Source organism: Coregonus clupeaformis, chromosome 2 (assembly GCF_020615455.1).
Source record: "Coregonus clupeaformis isolate EN_2021a chromosome 2, ASM2061545v1, whole genome shotgun sequence".
NCBI classification, from domain to species: Eukaryota; Metazoa; Chordata; class Actinopteri; order Salmoniformes; family Salmonidae; genus Coregonus; species Coregonus clupeaformis.
Window position 1 is genome coordinate 16,366,987 of NC_059193.1, and position 20,353 is coordinate 16,387,339.

The 20,353-nt window shown below is 48.2% G+C and overlaps 1 protein-coding gene across 2 annotated transcripts in view; it reads right to left on the reverse strand.

The window, feature by feature from the left end:
* Positions 1-1,821: 1,821 nt before the first annotated feature.
* Positions 1,822-20,353, reverse strand: part of LOC121530894 (cyclin-J) — a 35,465-nt gene continuing 16,933 nt past the window's right edge. For both annotated transcript variants that reach the window (XM_045226754.1, XM_045226763.1), the window contains 3 exons: positions 5,975-6,274; positions 5,335-5,494; positions 1,822-3,510 (listed from right to left, as the gene is read on the reverse strand). In XM_045226754.1, coding sequence (XP_045082689.1) covers positions 2,997-3,510; positions 5,335-5,494; positions 5,975-6,274 — 974 coding nt within the window. In that variant the 3' untranslated portion in view covers positions 1,822-2,996. The remainder of the gene's footprint in view (positions 3,511-5,334; positions 5,495-5,974; positions 6,275-20,353) is intronic.

The following is a 20,353-nucleotide window of genomic DNA, read 5'->3' on the forward strand; positions in this document are numbered from 1 at the left end:
ACAAGTAGTGTGGTTGTCTGGTATGTGTTGTTCTCAGCACAGTTCTGTGGATATAGAAAAATGCACAGTATCGCTATAGCAACACGTACGCCAGTCAAGGCTGCAATATGCAACATGGTCACAGTGTTCAGAGCTCTCTGCTTTCTGGAAGCAAAGATCAAGGTTGAGTCAAATCACACAATAATGTCAAAGAATAAGTTATAAAAGATGAAGCAGTGGTGAGGGCTATACACAAGACAGTGATGGCTGTGAGAGAAGAGTTCTAGCCATAGAAATAGAAGGAATCATTCTATGGTTCTACCAACAAAAACATATTGCACATTGAGACCTCAGGGAGAAGTAGCTTTATAGTGAGGGAAGAGCAAGTTCTTTATCTAAAACAGGGTCGTATTCATTAGGTCACACCGTAGCAAAACGTTTTGCAACAGAAAACAAGCTTTCTTATTCTTAAGTTCATATAGTCCCTCTCTGTTTGTTCGTTTGGTGCCTAATGAATATGACCCTGTACTCCACACCGACTGCATCCATCTTTATGAACACAGGAAGAACAGGAGTAAATAAAATCCACCTAAAATAATATTAATATAAAATAACTAACTGTAGTTAACAAAAAGACAGAATCGTTTTGTCTATAAAAAGTAGTGATGACCGTACAGTGAGTGGGTCTGGGTAGATTGACAGTTCAGAAGAGATCAGTCAGATGCATTTGGTTGCTAGTAACAACATACAGTAGTCTACAAAGGTATGTTTACTACAGTAAGGTATGTTTACACTATAAAAGGTTTAGACACATTTCAGATGCTTGACAGAACTTGCTTAAGCAGGCTTCATACAGCGTTCAATTAAATAATCTCTGATATCTAAGCCTAGAACATTGAGAATCAGAACATGTTCTGAGAACCAGAACACTGCCTTAGTAGTATCGGCATAGTTCAAGTCTGAAAACTGCTGTGGACAAGGTACAACCATAGTAAAATATACACATTCAAAAGGATACAGACAGAGAAAAGGACCAGAAGTTAACACCGTTGCAGATAGAAATGTGATTTATAGAGCTTCCATTATTCCCTGCTCTACAGATACCCATAGCTGATCTTAAACAGCACATTCTGTAACGTTCCAACTAACTCTCCTTCTGAGTGTGACTGATTTAGATATTTTGGCCATCGCCACGGTAACCAGCGAGAACCCCTGTGACCCAGAAGGGGAATCTGGATGTGTTTACGTTCCAACAGGAAGTGGAAGTTTTGGGAAATGCAGCGCTGGAAATGTGGGAAGCAATTAGTGATGACAAGCTGCAGATGGGCTGTGTGTTTCATCGTTCGCAAGGTCACGGATTACACCAGGATGTAAACGTACTGCGTTTATATATCTTAGTATATTATTTAAAAAGGCAGGTCCTCTTCCTCTGAGAGACGTAGAGACGTGAGAAACCCTCCTGGGTGCCATGCTAGAACCTACTTAAAGCACACTCAACAGCACAGAGTAAGACGACAGCTGATTGGGTCACCTCAGCAATAGGAGACGGCTGATTGGATATTCTCAGCCTAACAACCTGAGCCTGAATATACAGTTGCTATACAAGGGCACTTTAAAAAATAAACAATGTTTATAGAGTGTTTACGCGCTGGTATAACAAAGAAAACTAAACTAACTTAACCAACAATACTAAATAAAGCAACAACAAATGTATCAATTTAAATAAAAAGCTACGGCCCGTTTCAATGGCATCGTATTCAAGTAATCTGTTACATCAAGTCCCTGATATACACTGTGGTTCATGGAAACAAGTCTGGTCTTCAGCTCACACAGAACCATCAGTTCATACAGAAGGCAGCAGCATTTTATTATGTACACTTCAACAAAGTTCCAAGCATAGAATTAGAATTCAAATAATTATATTTCTATGTTTCCAAGTCTCCTTTACCATGAGCATTCCATGTCAGTTCAGTTCCATTTGAAGTCTTTGAGTTGAGGGACATGGAAAACAAAGCTTTACTTTTTAACCCTCACTATGAGACTTGGTGGTTGGAACCCCCCGGAAACAAAGACCCAGGTATGAGGCGAGCTCCACCACAAGAGCAGACTTTGTAAAAAAGAAGAAGTGAAAAGGAAGGAGGAACGGAGAAGAAAGGATGGAGGGAGGAACAGGCCAAACATGACAGCTATGTTAAAACTGTGGATTTCCCCTGCTGTGACAGAACAATGAACTCTGTGGCCTCCCCTCCCCAGCCAGAGAGGATTATGGGTAGGAATTCTCAGATGGCCCCTGTAGCACTTAGTGACATAATCCCTTTATTCACTGGCATAACAGTGATATAAGGCCTTTATATATTGACACAGCAAGTGACATAGCCTCTTCAACTCACTGGTATGTCTGCTTATAACACTTCATACCACTGTTCCCAAGTCAGCAGCTCAAGATGTCACTTTACGGACCTATTTCTCCTCTTCAGTTGAGTTCATATTTTTGGAATACAGTGAGAGAGATCCAGCAGCACTTCATCTTCAACCAGCTGAATTCACAGACAGCCATCACTCAAGTCAAAACACAGGAGGCACTGAGGAGGAATCATGCTGCATAGCCTCTGGTTCAAAGTGATAACAACAGTATCATAACCAGGGACATACTGTGACCATTCCACAGTGTTAATGCTACTGCCTTGGCATCATGTTCCTGTGACGTGATCGGAACACAGTGTTCAACATCAGGTCAGTGACATCAGGTGTCATGTCAGTGTGATGACCTCCACGGGATCATCGGTGCCCTTTGACCTTTGCTTGCGTTTGAGCCGTCTTTCTCTCTGTCTCTGTCTGATGGCGGGGGGCGCAGGGCGCGGGGCGGCCGAGGAGGGGGACGGGGTGCTGACGGAGAGAGAGAGGAGGTCCGCCAGGGAGCGGAGAGGAGGAGGAAGAAGTGATGGAAGAGGAGTGCAGCGCTCCCCGTCCCTGGCTCGGGGTGGTTTGCTGTTCATCCTCTCCTCTGTCTCCTGGCGTCACCTGTCGAAGCAGCCCGCTGCCGTGAAGCCCACGCCCCCCAAGTACCCCCCACTGTAGGCCATGCTGAGGCAGTGTCGCGGCTCCGCAGCCAAGGCTACCTGCATGGAGATGGGGCCCTGCAAGGCCAGCGGTGCCACCCGAGCCCCAGGCTGGAGCCCCGAAGTCAGGCTAGGATAGGAGGGGAAGGCCCCTGCTGTGGAGGTCATGGTGGTGGCCCCAGTGAGCAGCCCCATCCTGTGGCTCTGGAGGAAGTTCTGAGACATGTTGACCACAGCAGGCCCCAAAGCCTGGGAGTCGGCTAGCGCGTGGAGCTGGGACAGGGAGGGGGAGTGCTGGGAGAGGTGTGGGAAGCCCACTGGGCCGGGCTGGAAGAGGAGCTGCTGGGCGGTGGAAGTAGCTGGTCTCTGGATGGCTGGGACCAGGGAGAGGTGGGACTGGAGGGAGGAGGTACAAGACAGCGGAGGGGGGGATTTGGGTTTGTTGGCCTCCTTCACATCGTTGTCATGGGCACTGTGGAGAACAAAGAGAGAGAGAGCGAGAGAAAGAGCGAGAGAGAAAGAGAGAGCGAGAGAGAAAGAGAGAGCGAGAGAGAGAAAGAGAGAGCGAGAGAAAGAGAGAGTGTGAGGGGGGTGGAACAAGACATTTGTTATTATCTGACAAACCAGACAGTGGATTGTCATGTGTTTACAGTTAACCTACATGAGCAACGAGAGAATTAGCATGGAGTCTGGCTCGGTCAAACGCATATGAGTGTGTCTGTGCATACAAGCATGCAATTGGTCCCAGGTCTGTGTGTCTGGCCTGTGTGAGAGACTTAATGCAGCATTGTGAGGTGGTCTCAGGTCTGTGTGTCTGGCCTGCGTGAGAGACTTAATGCAGCACTGTGAGGTGGTCTCAGGTCTGTGTGTCTGGCCTGCGTGAGAGACTTAATGCAGCACTGTGAGGTGGTCCCAGGTCTGTGAGTGAGTGAGAGACTTACAGCAGCATGAGTTTGATGCAGTGTGTGAGGTGGTCCCAGGTCTGTGAGTGAGTGAGAGACTTACAGCAGCATGAGTTTGATGCAGTGTGTGAGGTGGTCCCAGGTCTGTGAGTGAGTGAGAGACTTACAGCAGCATGAGTTTGATGCAGTGTGTGAGGTGGTCCCAGGTCTGTGAGTGAGTGAGAGACTTACAGCAGCATGAGTTTGATGCAGTGTGTGAGGTGGTCCCAGGTCTGTGAGTGAGTGAGAGACTTACAGCAGCATGAGTTTGATGCAGTGTGTGAGGTGGTCCCAGGTCTGTGAGTGAGTGAGAGACTTACAGCAGCATGAGTTTGATGCAGTGTGTGAGGTGGTCCCAGGTCTGTGAGTGAGTGAGAGACTTACAGCATGAGTTTGATGCAGTGTGTGAGGTGCTCCCAGGTCTGTGAGTGAGTGAGAGACTTACAGCAGCATGAGTTTGATGCAGTGTGTGAGGTGGTCCCAGGTCTGTGAGTGAGTGAGAGACTTACAGCAGCATGAGTTTGATGCAGTGTGTGAGGTGCTCCCAGGTCTGTGAGTGAGTGAGAGACTTACAGCAGCATGAGTTTGATGCAGTGTGTGAGGTGGTCCCAGGTCTGTGAGTGAGTGAGAGACTTACAGCAGCATGAGTTTGATGCAGTGTGTGAGGTGGTCCCAGGTCTGTGAGTGAGTGAGAGACTTACAGCAGCATGAGTTTGATGCAGTGTGTGAGGTGGTCCCAGGTCTGTGAGTGAGTGAGAGACTTACAGCAGCATGAGTTTGATGCAGTGTGTGAGGTGGTCCCAGGTCTGTGAGTGAGTGAGAGACTTACAGCAGCATGAGTTTGATGCAGTGTGTGAGGTGGTCCCAGGTCTGTGAGTGAGTGAGAGACTTACAGCAGCATGAGTTTGATGCAGTGTGTGAGGTGGTCCCAGGTCTGTGAGTGAGTGAGAGACTTACAGCAGCATGAGTTTGATGCAGTGTGTGAGGTGGTCCCAGGTCTGTGAGTGAGTGAGAGACTTACAGCAGCATGAGTTTGATGCAGTGTGTGAGGTGGTCCCAGGTCTGTGAGTGAGTGAGAGACTTACAGCAGCATGAGTTTGATGCAGTGTGTGAGGTGCTCCCAGGTGTGTGTGTGTGTGTGTGTGTGTGTGTGAGAGACTTACAGCAGCATGAGTTTGATGCAGTGTGTGAGGTGGTCCCAGGTCTGTGAGTGAGTGAGAGACTTACAGCAGCATGAGTTTGATGCAGTGTGTGAGGTGCTCCCAGGTCTGTGAGTGAGAGAGAGACTTACAGCAGCATGAGTTTGATGCAGTGTGTGAGGTGCTCCCAGGTCTGTGAGTGAGTGAGAGACTTACAGCAGCATGAGTTTGATGCAGTGTGTGAGGTGCTCCCAGGTGTATCCAGTCAGTAGGTGTAGAGACGTGGTCCAGCTTGGAGAAATCTGGAGACAGATACGAGACGCCGCTACGCATGCCGCCGCCACCTGAGACGGACGGAAACTCAGGAATGCATGGTCTAGAGGAACACAGACAGACTGTTAGAAATGGTCTAGAGGAACATAGACAGACTGTTAGAAATGGTCTAGAGGAACATAGACAGACTGTTAGAAATGGTCTAGAGGAACATAGACAGACTGTTAGAAATGGTCTAGAGGAACATAGACAGACTGTTAGAAATGGTCTAGAGGAACATAGACAGGCTGTTAGAAATGGTCTAGAGGAACACAGACAGGCTGTTAGAAATGGTCTAGAGGAACACAGACAGACTGTTAGAAATGGTCTAGAGGAACATAGACAGGCTGTTAGAAATGGTCTAGAGGAACACAGACAGACTGTTAGAAATGGTCTAGAGGAACACAGGAGGCTACACATATTTCATAACAGTCCCTCTATTTCCCCCCCCCCTCCATCTTGAACCTTTCCCCCTGCGCTCTCATTCCTTCACCCCATCCATCACCTCTACTTCAATCCCTCCATCCACCTCATCACCCCTCACCTTGCAGTGACACCTCCAGGAAGTAGTGTGTGTACTTGTCCATAAAGCCTTTGGTCTTGGAGAGGGAGGAGAGAGGCCAGCCGTTGTACAGGTCTCCCTCCTGCACCGAGGCCTGGAGGTAGTGGTCTATGAAGTGGGCTGGGGTGGGCATACACAGGTTCCAGCTGAACGTCTCCAACAGCAGCAGCTCCATCTTAATGAGGTCTCTCTTGTTGAGAACAAGGTTCAGAGAACACATGAAGCCCAGGGAGTTCAGCTGCTCCAGCTTAGGTACCCGATCCTCCCTCTCCTCAAACTTACCTACGGGGGAGAGAGGGGTTAGAAGGTAGGCTATACAAAAACCTTTCCTAATAAATAAAACACTGTAGTTTTATGCGGGGAACTTGTCAAATCAAATTGTATTAGTCACATGCTTCGTGAATAACAGGTGTAGACTAACAGTGAAATGCTTACGGCTCCTTCCCACCAACGCAGAGAGAAAGAAAATAGAGAAATAATAGAAAAGTAAAACATGTAATAATAAAAGTAATAATAAATCCACAGTGAGTAACAATAACTTGGCTATATACACGGGGTACCAGTACTGAGTCGATGTACAGGGGTACGAGGTAATAACTTGGCTATATACACGGGGTACCAGTACTGAGTCGATGTGCAGGGGTACGAGGTAATAACTTGGCTATATACACGGGGTACCAGTACTGAGTCCATGTACAGGGCTACGAGGTAATAACTTGGCTATATACACGGGGTACCAGTACTGAGTCGATGTACAGGGCATACGAGGTAATAACTTGGCTATTTACACAGGGTATCAGTACTGAGTCGATGTACAGGGGTACGAGGTAATAACTTGGCTATATACACGGGGTACCAGTACTGAGTCCATGTGCAGGGGTACGAGGTAATAACTTGGCTATATACACGGGGTACCAGTACTGAGTCGATGTACAGGGCTACGAGGTAATAACTTGGCTATATACACGGGGTACCAGTACTGAGTCCATGTGCAGGGGTACGAGGTAATAACTTGGCTATATACACGGGGTACCAGTACTGAGTCGATGTACAGGGGTACGAGGTAATAACTTGGCTATTTACACAGGGTATCAGTACTGAGTCGATGTACAGGGGTACGAGGTAATAACTTGGCTATATACACGGGGTACCAGTACTGAGTCCATGTGCAGGGGTACGAGGTAATAACTTGGCTATATACACGGGGTACCAGTACTGAGTCGATGTACAGGGCTACGAGGTAATAACTTGGCTATATACACGGGGTACCAGTACTGAGTCCATGTGCAGGGGTACGAGGTAATAACTTGGCTATATACACGGGGTACCAGTACTGAGTCGATGTGCAGGGGTACGAGGTAATAACTTGGCTATATACACAGGGTACCAGTACTGAGTCGATGTACAGGGGTACGAGGTAATAACTTGGCTATATACACGGGGTACCAGTACTGAGTCGATGTGCAGGGGTATGAGGAAATAACTTGGCTATATACACAGGGTACCAGTATCGAGTCGATGCGCAGGGGTACGAGGTAATAACTTGGCTATATACACGGGGTACCAGTACTGAGTCGATGTGCAGGGGTACGAGGTAATAACTTGGCTATATACACGGGGTACCAGTACTGAGTCGATGTGCAGGGGTACGAGGTAATAACTTGGCTATATACACGGGGTACCAGTACTGAGTCGATGTACAGGGCTACGAGGTAATAACTTGGCTATATACACGGGGTACCAGTACTGAGTCCATGTGCAGGGGTACGAGGTAATAACTTGGCTATATACACGGGGTACCAGTACTGAGTCGATGTGCAGGGGTATGAGGAAATAACTTGGCTATATACACGGGGTACCAGTATCGAGTCGATGTGCAGGGGTACGAGGTAATAACTTGGCTATATACACGGGGTACCAGTACTGAGTCGATGTGCAGGGGTACGAGGTAATAACTTGGCTATATACACGGGGTACCAGTACTGAGTCGATGTGCAGGGGTACGAGGTAATAACTTGGCTATATACACGGGGTACCAGTACTGAGTCGATGTACAGGGCTACGAGGTAATAACTTGGCTATATACACGGGGTACCAGTACTGAGTCCATGTGCAGGGGTACGAGGTAATAACTTGGCTATATACACGGGGTACCAGTACTGAGTCGATGTGCAGGGGTACGAGGTAATAACTTGGCTATATACACAGGGTACCAGTACTGAGTCGATGTACAGGGGTACGAGGAAATAACTTGGCTATATACAGGGGGTACCAGTACTGAGTCGATGTGCAGGGAGTGCGAGGTAATAACTTGGCTATATACACGGGGTACCAGTACTGAGTCCATGTGCAGGGGTACGAGGTAATAACTTGGCTATATACACGGGTACCAGTACTGAGTCGATGTGCAGGGGTACGAGGTAATAACTTGGCTATATACACGGGGTATCAGTACTGAGTCGACGTGCAGGGGTACGAGGTAATAACTTGGCTATATACACGGGGTACCAGTACTGAGTCGATGTGCAGGGGTACGAGGTAATAACTTGGCTATATACACGGGGTACCAGTACTGAGTCGATGTGCAGGGGTACGAGGTAATAACTTGGCTATATACACGGGTACCAGTACTGAGTCGATGTGCAGGGGTACGAGGTAATAACTTGGCTATATACACGGGGTACCAGTACTGAGTCGATGTGCAGGGGTATGAGGAAATAACTTGGCTATATACACAGGGTACCAGTATCGAGTCGATGCGCAGGGTACGAGGTAATAACTTGGCTATATACACGGGGTACCAGTACTGAGTCGATGCGCAGGGGTACGAGGTAATAACTTGGCTATATACACGGGGTACCAGTACTGAGTCGATGTGCAGGGGTACGAGGTAATAACTTGGCTATATACACGGGGTACCAGTACTGAGTCGATGTGCAGGGGTACGAGGTAATAACTTGGCTATATACACGGGGTACCAGTACTGAGTCCATGTGCAGGGGTACGAGGTAATAACTTGGCTATATACACGGGGTACCAGTACTGAGTCGATGTGCAGGGGTATGAGGAAATAACTTGGCTATATACACGGGGTACCAGTATCGAGTCGATGTGCAGGGGTACGAGGTAATAACTTGGCTATATACACGGGGTACCAGTACTGAGTCGATGTGCAGGGGTACGAGGTAATAACTTGGCTATATACACGGGGTACCAGTACTGAGTCGATGTGCAGGGGTACGAGGTAATAACTTGGCTATATACACGGGGTACCAGTACTGAGTCGATGTGCAGGGGTACGAGGTAATAACTTGGCTATATACACGGGTACCAGTACTGAGTCGATGTACAGGGCTACGAGGTAATAACTTGGCTATATACACGGGGTACCAGTACTGAGTCCATGTGCAGGGGTACGAGGTAATAACTTGGCTATATACACGGGGTACCAGTACTGAGTCGATGTGCAGGGGTACGAGGTAATAACTTGGCTATATACACAGGGTACCAGTACTGAGTCGATGTACAGGGGTACGAGGAAATAACTTGGCTATATACAGGGGGTACCAGTACTGAGTCGATGTGCAGGGGTACGAGGTAATAACTTGGCTATATACACGGGGTACCAGTACTGAGTCCATGTGCAGGGGTACGAGGTAATAACTTGGCTATATACACGGGGTACCAGTACTGAGTCGATGTGCAGGTGTACGAGGTAATAACTTGGCTATATACAGGGGTACCAGTACTGAGTCGATGTGCAGGGGTACGAGGTAATAACTTGGCTATATACACGGGGTACCAGTACTGAGTCCATGTGCAGGGGTACGAGGTAATAACTTGGCTATATACACGGGGTACCAGTACTGAGTCGATGTGCAGGGGTACGAGGTAATAACTTGGCTATATACACGGGGTACCAGTACTGAGTCGATGTGCAGGGGTACGAGGTAATAACTTGGCTATATACACGGGGTACCAGTACTGAGTCGATGTGCAGGTGTACGAGGTAATAACTTGGCTATATACAGGGGGTACCAGTACTGAGTCGATGTGCAGGGGTACGAGGTAATAACTTGGCTATATACACGGGGTACCAGTACTGAGTCGATGTGCAGGGGTACGAGGTAATAACTTGGCTATATACACGGGGTACCAGTACTGAGTCGATGTGCAGGGGTACGAGGTAATAACTTGGCTATATACACGGGGTACCAGTACTGAGTCGATGTACAGGGCTACGAGGTAATAACTTGGCTATATACACGGGGTACCAGTACTGAGTCCATGTGCAGGGGTACGAGGTAATAACTTGGCTATATACACGGGGTACCAGTACTGAGTCGATGTGCAGGGGCAGTACGAGGTAATAACTTGGCTATATACACAGGGTACCAGTACTGAGTCGATGTACAGGGGTACGAGGTAATAACTTGGCTATATACACGGGGTACCAGTACTGAGTCGATGTGCAGGGGTACGAGGTAATAACTTGGCTATATACACGGGGTACCAGTACTGAGTCCATGTGCAGGGGTACGAGGTAATAACTTGGCTATATACACGGGGTACCAGTACTGAGTCGATGTGCAGGTGTACGAGGTAATAACTTGGCTATATACAGGGGGTACCAGTACTGAGTCGATGTGCAGGGGTACGAGGTAATAACTTGGCTATATACACGGGGTACCAGTACTGAGTCGATGTGCAGGGGTGCGAGGTAATAACTTGGCTATATACACGGGGTACCAGTACTGAGTCGATGTGCAGGGGTACGAGGTAATAACTTGGCTATATACACGGGGTACCAGTACTGAGTCGATGTGCAGGGGTACGAGGTAATAACTTGGCTATATACACGGGGTACCAGTACTGAGTCGATGTGCAGGTGTACGAGGTAATAACTTGGCTATATACAGGGGTACCAGTACTGAGTCGATGTGCAGGGGTACGAGGTAATAACTTGGCTATATACACGGGGTACCAGTACTGAGTCGATGTGCAGGGGTGCGAGGTAATAACTTGGCTATATACACGGGGTACCAGTACTGAGTCGATGTGCAGGGGTACGAGGTAATAACTTGGCTATATACACGGGGTACCAGTACTGAGTCGATGTGCAGGGGTACGAGGTAATAACTTGGCTATATACACGGGGTACCAGTACTGAGTCGATGTGCAGGTGTACGAGGTAATAACTTGGCTATATACAGGGGGTACCAGTACTGAGTCGATGTGCAGGGTACGAGGTAATAACTTGGCTATATACACGGGGTACCAGTACTGAGTCGATGTGCAGGGGTACGAGGTAATAACTTGGCTATATACACGGGGTACCAGTACTGAGTCGATGTGCAGGGGTACGAGGTAATAACTTGGCTATATACACGGGGTACCAGTACTGAGTCGATGTGCAGGGTACGAGGTAATAACTTGGCTATATACACGGGGTACCAGTACTGAGTCGATGTGCAGGGGTACGAGGTAATAACTTGGCTATATACACGGGGTACCAGTACTCTCTTTCCCCCCCTCCATCTCTCTCTTTCCCCCTCTCCATCTCTCTTTCCCCCTCTCCATCTCCCTTCCCCCCTCCATCTCTCTCTTCCCCCCTCCATCTCTTTCCCCCACATATCTCTTTCCCCCACTCCATATCTCTTTCCCCCCTCTCCATCTCTCTTCCCCCTCCATCTCTCTTCCCCCCATCTCTCTCTTCTCTCCCCCCTCCACATCACTCCCTTCCCCCCCTCCATCTCCCTTTCCACCCACATCCATCTCTCTCTTCCACCCCTCCATCTCCCTCTTCCCCCCACATCTCTCCACCCCTCCATCTCCCTCTTCCCTCCACCCCTCCATCTCTTTCCCCCACACATCTCTTTCCCCCCTCATCTATCTTCCCCCCCTCCATCCCTCTCTTTCCCCCTCTCCATCTCCCTTTACCCCTCCACATCTCTCTCATCTCCCCCTCCACATCTCTCTTCTCCCCCACATCTCTCCCCCCTCCACATCTTTCTTTCCCCACCTTCATCTCTTCCCCCCTCCACATCTCTCTTCTCCCCCACATCTTTCTTTCCCCACCTTCATCTCTTCCCCCCTCCATCTCCCTTTCCCCCCTCCACATCTCTCTTCTCCCCCACATCTCTACCCCCTCCACATCGCTCTCTTTCCCCCCCTCCATCTCCCCCCTCCACATCTCCCTCTTCTCCCCAACATCTCTTCACCCCTCCACATCTCTCTTTCCCCCCCTCCACATCTCTTACCCCCCCTCCCTCCCTCCATCTCTCTCTTTAATCCTTGGTTTTTCCTTGCCTCTCACTCTTTCCCACACTGTTGCAATTTCATCACTCACATTTATCCTCATTCCCTCCCTCCAAGGCCAACCAATCACCCCAGCAGGCCATAGCAGGCCAACCAATCACCCCAGCAGGCTATAGCAGGCCAGAGGAGGCAGTTAACACACAGGCTGTAATGGCGTCTAACAACCAGAACAGGAAACAACTGCTGTTCTGTTCACTCCCACCCACCCACTACTCCAGCTGCTTTAGTATAGGACAGGCCCAGCCCACTCCAGCCTAGACCCAGTCTCAGTCCACACTTTCCCATTCACCCTAATATTCTATAAGTTAGTAGTCTAGACTCCTGTGGCCACAGGCGCAGCCATAAACGGCCATGAATACCACCCCCCACCATCTCTACAAAACCGCCTCTTTCATCCTGGTAGGGACATTGGGTTGTCAGTCTTCTAATTTTCTTCCATGACGTCTCTTTGGTTTACTCCTTGTATTGGCTGTTGATTGGGAGTGTGTTTAACACAAAGTGATACAAAAAAAACCTATTTAAACTGAAATGACATTTCTGGTAAGAGGTAGAACTCATAGGGACATATACAAAAGTGTGATTTAGTACTGCAAGCTGCTTTTTAGTGTTTATGTTAATTACAAGTAGAACCTGTCCTGTTTCATGACAACACAGTGGGGGGGGGAGCGAGAGATCGTCCAGTCAGTGCTTCCTCTGCTGAGCCAAGTGCATGCCTGTCCTCTTCAGAAACGAACCGCCCTCAGGAGTACTGGGGCTGTGGGTCGACCCTGTGGACGTGGGCTGAGAGGCTGTAGAGGTGTGCTGCTGAGGGATTAGACTACTGCTCAAGGAGTTTAGAAACCTGAGAACCTGCTGGGGGATTAGACTACTGCTCAAGGAGTTTAGAAACCTGAGAACCTGCTGGGGGATTAGACTACTGCTCAAGGAGTTTAGAAACCTGAGAACCTGCTGGGGGATTAGACTATTGCTCAAGGAGATTAGAAACCTGAGAACCTGCTGGGGGATTAGACTACTGCTCAAGGAGATTAGAAACCTGAGAACCTGCTGGGGGATTAGACTACTGCTCAAGGAGTTTAGAAACCTGAGAACCTGCTGGGGGATTAGACTACTGCTCAAGGAGATTAGAAACCTGAGAACCTGCTGGGGGATTAGACTACTGCTCAAGGAGTTTAGAAACCTGAGAACCTGCTGGGGGATTAGACTACTGCTCAAGGAGTTTAGAAACCTGAGAACCTGCTGGGGGATTAGACTACTGCTCAAGGAGTTTAGAAACCTGAGAACCTGCTGGGGGATTAGACTATTGCTCAAGGAGATTAGAAACCTGAGAACCTGCTGGGGGATTAGACTATTGCTCAAGGAGATTAGAAACCTGAGAACCTGCTGGGGGATTAGACTACTGCTCAAGGAGTTTAGAAACCTGAGAACCTGCTGGGGGATTAGACTACTGCTCAAGGAGTTTAGAAACCTGAGAACCTGCTGGGGGATTAGACTACTGCTCAAGGAGTTTAGAAACCTGAGAACCTGCTGGGGGATTAGACTACTGCTCAAGGAGTTTAGAAACCTGAGAACCTGCTGGGGGATTAGACTACTGCTCAAGGAGTTTAGAAACCTGAGAACCTGCTGGGGGATTAGACTATTGCTCAAGGAGATTAGAAACCTGAGAACCTGCTGGGGGATTAGACTACTGCTCAAGGAGATTAGAAACCTGAGAACCTGCTGGGGGATTAGACTACTGCTCAAGGAGATTAGAAACCTGAGAACCTGCTGGGGGATTAGACTACTGCTCAAGGAGATTAGAAACCTGAGAACCTGCTGGGGGATTAGACTACTGCTCAAGGAGTTTAGAAACCTGAGAACCTGCTGGGGGATTAGACTACTGCTCAAGGAGATTAGAAACCTGAGAACCTGCGGGGGGGATTAGACTACCGCTCAAGGAGTTTAGAAACCTGAAAATGCGCTTCACCAGAGTTTCAGAGAGGAAGAAAAAAACGAACTACTGTTACAATCTTCACTAAAGTCACAGAGAGGAAAGGATCCTACTATTACAGTCTTCACTAAAGTCACAGAGAGGAAAGGATCCTACTGTTACAGTCTTCACTAAAGTCACAGAGAGGAAAGGATCCTACTTTATCTTCACTAAATCACAGAGAAATTCTTCCTAGTCCGAAAAGGATCCTACTGTTACAGTTTTCACTAAAGTCACAGAGAGGAATGGATCCTACTGTTACGGTCTTCACTTAAGTCACAGAGAGGAAAGGATCTTACTGTTACATTCTTCACTAAAGTCACAGAGAGGAAAGGATCCTACTGTTACAGTCTTCACTAAAGTCACAGAGAGGAAAGGATCCTACTGTTAGTGTTTCTCTCTACCTCATCCACAGACATACTTTGATTTCTATGAATGACCACACTGCTAGATCCTGTCAATGCACTCTTCATTAAAATAATCATCTCTCCTATTTTAGCACTGCTAGCCTATAAAACTAGACATTGAATAATCTAAAAGAACACACTTCTACAGTCACAGACAGTATCAATAAATCAAACTACAAAAACCTACTCAACATCCACCAACCCCTTCAGAAAGTATTCATACCCCTTGACTTATTCCACGTTGTTTTGTTACAGCCTGAACTCAGAATGGATTATATATACTTTTTTCATCACCCATTTACACACAATACCCCATAATGACAATGTGAAAACATGTTTAGATTTGTATTTATTTACATAAGTATTCACACCCCTGAGACATTACTTGAAGCACCTTTTGGCCGCGATTAAGAGCTTTCCACACCTGGATTGTGCAACATATGGCCATTATTATTTTCAAAATCCTTCAAGCTCTGACCAATTGGTTGTTAAATCATTTTCAGGTCTTGCCATAGATTTTCAAGTAGATTTAAGTGAAAACTGTAACTCGGCCACTCAGGAACATTCACCGTCTTCTTGGTAAGCAACTTGTGTAGGTTTGGCCTTCTGTTTTAGGTTATTGTCCTGCTGAAAGGTGAACATCTCCCAGTGTCTGGTGGAAAGCAGACTAAACCAGGTTTTCCTCTAGGACTTTGCCTGTGCTTAGCTCCATTCCGTTACTTTGTTTATCCTGAAAAACTCCCGTCTTTAATTATTGCAAGCATACCCATAACACTTTGTATTCAGGACAAAAATAGAATTGCTTTGCCAAATATTTTGCAGTATTACTTCAGTACCTTGTTGAAAACAGGAAGCATGTTTTGGAATATTTTTATTCTGTACAGGTGTCCTTCTATTCACTCTGTCAATTAGGTTAGTGTTGTGGATTAACTACAATGTTGTTGATCCATCCTCAGTTTTCTCCTGTCACAGACATTAAACTCTGTAACTGTTTTAAAGTCACCATTGGCCTCATGGTGAAATCCCTAAGCAGTTTCCTTCCTCTCTGGCAACTGAGTTAGGAAGGTAGTGACTGGGTGTATTGATACACCATCCATAGTGTAATTAATACCTTCACCATGCTCAAAGGGATATTCAATGTCTGCTTTTTTATTTTTTTTACCCATCTACCAATAGGTGCCCATCTTTGTAAGGCATTGTGGTCCTCTGTAGCTCAGCTGGTAGAGCACGGCGCTTGTAACGCCAAGGTAGTGGGTTCGGTCCCCGGGACCACCCATACACAAAAAAATGTATGCACGCATGACTGTAAGTCGCTTTGGATAAAAGTGTCTGCTAAATGGTATTATTATTATTATTATTATTATTATTATTATTATTATTATTATTATTAAAACCTCCTTGGTCTTTGTGGTTGAATGTGTTTGAAATTCACTGCTCGACCTTACAGATAAATGAATGTGTGGGGAACCAAAAATGTTTTACTCTATTATTGCACAAAGAGTGAATCCATGCAACTTATTAAGCACATTTTTACTCCTGAACTTATTTAGGCTTGCCATAACAAATGTCTTGAGTAAATAGGTATTCAACCCATTTCAGCTTTTCATTTGTTAATTTGTAAAAATGTAGATAAACATAATTCCACTTTGACATTATGAGTTATTGTGTGTAGGCCAGTGACAATAAATAGCAATTGAATCCATTTTAAATTCAGGCTGTAGCGCAACAAACATTTTCTGAAGTCCATCTCTCCCTCCCCCTCCCTCTAATTTGCCGGCTCGTCTTTCATTCAGATGAAATTGGTCACAGCTCCACCACAAACCCCACCCCCAATGAGTGAGTGTGTCCGTCCTATAGGCTCTGCCGGTTCACACAATGTAGACGCATACTGACCTCTGACCTCTAGTGCCTAACGCTTATGTGACCAGGAAGAATCCTCGGCCCTCTCATCTTGTGTCCTGTCCAAGGCCTAGGGGTGTGGAACACTTTGGGGGAGAGGAAGAAGGGAAGGGTTGCCATAGCGCTCCCTAAAGTGAAACACTAATCAATAACAAAACTAAACTAAAGTGAAACACTAATCAGTCCTAAGAAACAAAATACCTCTATCGAACCAGAACACAAAGTCATTAAATACATCAATGGCATTAAATCAAAATCAAATGGCATTAAATAATAAACTAGCCTACATTATTTTGGAAGGGGAAAAAAGCAGCATTGAAGAAATCACTGTCCTAGATCACAGCCATTTTACCGTCGACTCATAATTCCTTTATCAGACCACGGATGAATTCTCTCAGAATTACAATCAAGCATCAGAGAGACAGACAGCGAGAGAGGGGAGGAGAGGGGGGACTGCGGGGGTCCCCTGTTAATCTACATATCGAGTGGCTCAGTTCAAACATGTGCTGTTTTGCATGCCCCCCTCCCCATTCCTCCCTGTTTAACAACAGCGGTCGACATCTCTTTGAAGCACCGCTCAGCTCGTTTCCGACCCCCCCAGGGGTGGAGGTGGAAGGGGGGGTAGAGGTGCTTTAGGGCCCCCAGCCTTGTCTCAGGACTGGTTGTGCCTGCCTGGGCCCTGACAAGGTGAGTGGGACACAGAGGAAACACTCCTAGCAGTGGGGCTATGGTGGGGGATAACTCCATCTGGAACACTCCTAGCAGTGGGGCTATGGTGGGGGATAACTCCATCTGGAACACTCCTAGCAGTGGGGCTATGGTGGGGGATAACTCCACCTGGAACACTCCTAGCAGTGGGGCTATGGTGGGGGATAACTCCATCTGGATCACTCCTAGCAGTGGGGCTATGGTGGTGGATAACTCCATCTGGAACACTCCTAGCAGTGGGGCTATGTTGGGGGATAACTCCATCTGGAACACTCCTAGCAGTGGGGCTATGTTGGGGGATAACTCCATCTGGAACACTCCTAGCAGTGGGGCTATGGTGGGGGATAACTCCATCTGGAACACTCCTAGCAGTGGGGCTATGGTGGGGGATAACGTAATCTGGAACACTCCTAGCAGTGGGGCTATGGTGGGGGATAACTCCACCTGGAACACTCCTAGCAGTGGGGCCATGGTGGGGGATAACTCCATCTGGAACACTCCTAGCAGTGGGGCTATGGTGGGGGATAACTCCACCTGGAACACTCCTAGCAGTGGGGCTATGGTGGGGATAACTCCATCTGGAACACTCCTAGCAGTGGGGCTATGTTGGGGGATAACTCCATCTGGAACACTCCTAGCAGTGGGGCTATGGTGGGGGATAACTCCATCTGGAACACTCCTAGCAGTGGGGCTATGGTGGGGATAACTCCATCTGGAACACTCCTAGCAGTGGGGCTATGGTGGGGGATAACTCCACCTGGAACACTCCTAGCAGTGGGGCTATGGTGGGGGATAACTCCATCTGGAACACTCCTAGCAGTGGGGCTATGGTGGGGGATAACTCCATCTGGAACACTCCTAGCAGTGGGGCTATGGTGGGGGGATAACTCCATCTGGAACACTCCTAGCAGTGGGGCTATGGTGAGGGATAACTCCATCGAACACTCCTAGCAGTGGGGCTATGGTGGGGGATAACTCCATCTGGAACACTCCTAGCAGTGGGGCTATGGTGGGGGATAACTCCATCTGGAACACTCCTAGCAGTGGGGCTATGGTGGGGGATAACTCCATCTGGAACACTCCTAGCAGTGGGGCTATGGTGGGGGGATAACTCCATCTGGAACACTCCTAGCAGTGGGGCTATGGTGGGGGATAACTCCACCTGGAACACTCCTAGCAGTGGGGCTATGGTGGGGGATAACTCCATCTGGAACACTCCTAGCAGTGGGGCCATGGTGGGGGATAACTCCATCTGGAACACTCCTAGCAGTGGGGCTATGGTGGGGGATAACTCCACCTGGAACACTCCTAGCAGTGGGGCTATGGTGGGGGATAACTCCACCTGGAACACTCCTAGCAGTGGGGCTATGGTGGGGGATAACTCCATCTGGAACACTCCTAGCAGTGGGGCTATGGTGGGGGATAACTCCATCTGGAACACTCCTAGCAGTGGGGCTATGGTGGGGGATAACTCCACCTGGAACACTCCTAGCAGTGGGGCCATGGTGGGGATAACTCCATCTGGAACACTCCTAGCAGTGGGGCTATGGTGGGGGATAACTCCACCTGGAACACTCCTAGCAGTGGGGCTATGGTGGGGGATAACGTAATCTGGAAGACTCCTAGCAGTGGGGCTATGGTGGGGGATAACTCCATCTGGAACACTCCTAGCAGTGGGGCCATGGTGGGGGATAACTCCATCTGGAACACTCCTAGCAGTGGGGCTATGGTGGGGGATAACTCCATCTGGAACACTCCTAGCAGTGGGGCTATGGTGGGGGATAACTCCACCTGGAACACTCCTAGCAGTGGGGCTATGGTGGGGGATAACTCCACCTGGAACACTCCTAGCAGTGGGGCTATGGTGGGGGATAACTCCATCTGGAACACTCCTAGCAGTGGGGCTATGGTGGGGGATAACCCCATCTGGAACACTCCTAGCAGTGGGGCTATGGTGGGGGATAACTCCATCTGGAACACTCCTAGCAGTGGGGCCATGGTGGGGGATAACTCCACCTGGAACACTCCTAGCAATGGGGCTATGGTGGGGGATAACTCCACCTGGAACACTCCTAGCAGTGGGGCTATGGTGGGGGATAACTCCATCTGGAACACTCCTAGCAGTGGGGCTATGGTGGGGGATAACTCCATCTGGAACACTCCTAGCAGTGGGGCTATGGTGGGGGATAACTTCATCTGGAACACTCCTAGCAGTGGGGCCATGGTGGGGGATAACTCCATCTGGAACACTCCTAGCAGTACCACTATAATGGCTAATGATTTAGTGAGGTGTTGTGATCTCATATCTGGTTTATCTGATAAACTAAATACCCCTGGAAATTGAGTTTTAGTCAGATAAGATATTAAGTAGAAGCATGAAGCCTCGACACGTCAACCTTGCTTGCAGCCAGTCACAAAAATACCCAATTGCACGGACAAACACACGTCAACCTCCAACCCCGTGTCTCTGCACCCCTCCCCCACCCTGGGCCAGGGCTGGCTTCTCCTGTTGACCGGCTTTTGTTTGGCCCCGACTCAGGGAGCATATGGCAGGTGCCCCTCTCCCTCCCTCCACACACAGTCCCTCCCCACCCTCCAACACACCAACACCCCAGGCAGGCCTGCCACAGTGTGTGTATGGTGGGGGGAGTAGTTGCTCTTTTTAAAAGCCCCTTCTCTGTAACGCAAACCGTTAGCCACCCTATTGCAGGTCATCCACAGCCGGTACACACAATGCAACAACCCACACAACATCCAGACAACCATTAGAAAACATTCAAACACACCCACTGAACCAATGCACCACTAGCATACTACGTGGTTCCAGCTACTAGGCTCCATGTAGCAGGACAGCAGCATGGGACACATACAAAATAACACACAGCTTAGAACTAAAATGTCAGCAGCCATCTGCGCTCATTGAGGGGGAACAGATGGATACACCAAACCAATACAATGTTGCAGAAACACATGACCTGAGCTCAATGAGATTGCATGAACATAATGCTGTATATCTACTGGAAAGACGCCACTTCTGACCTCATCATGCAACAGACTGTTTAA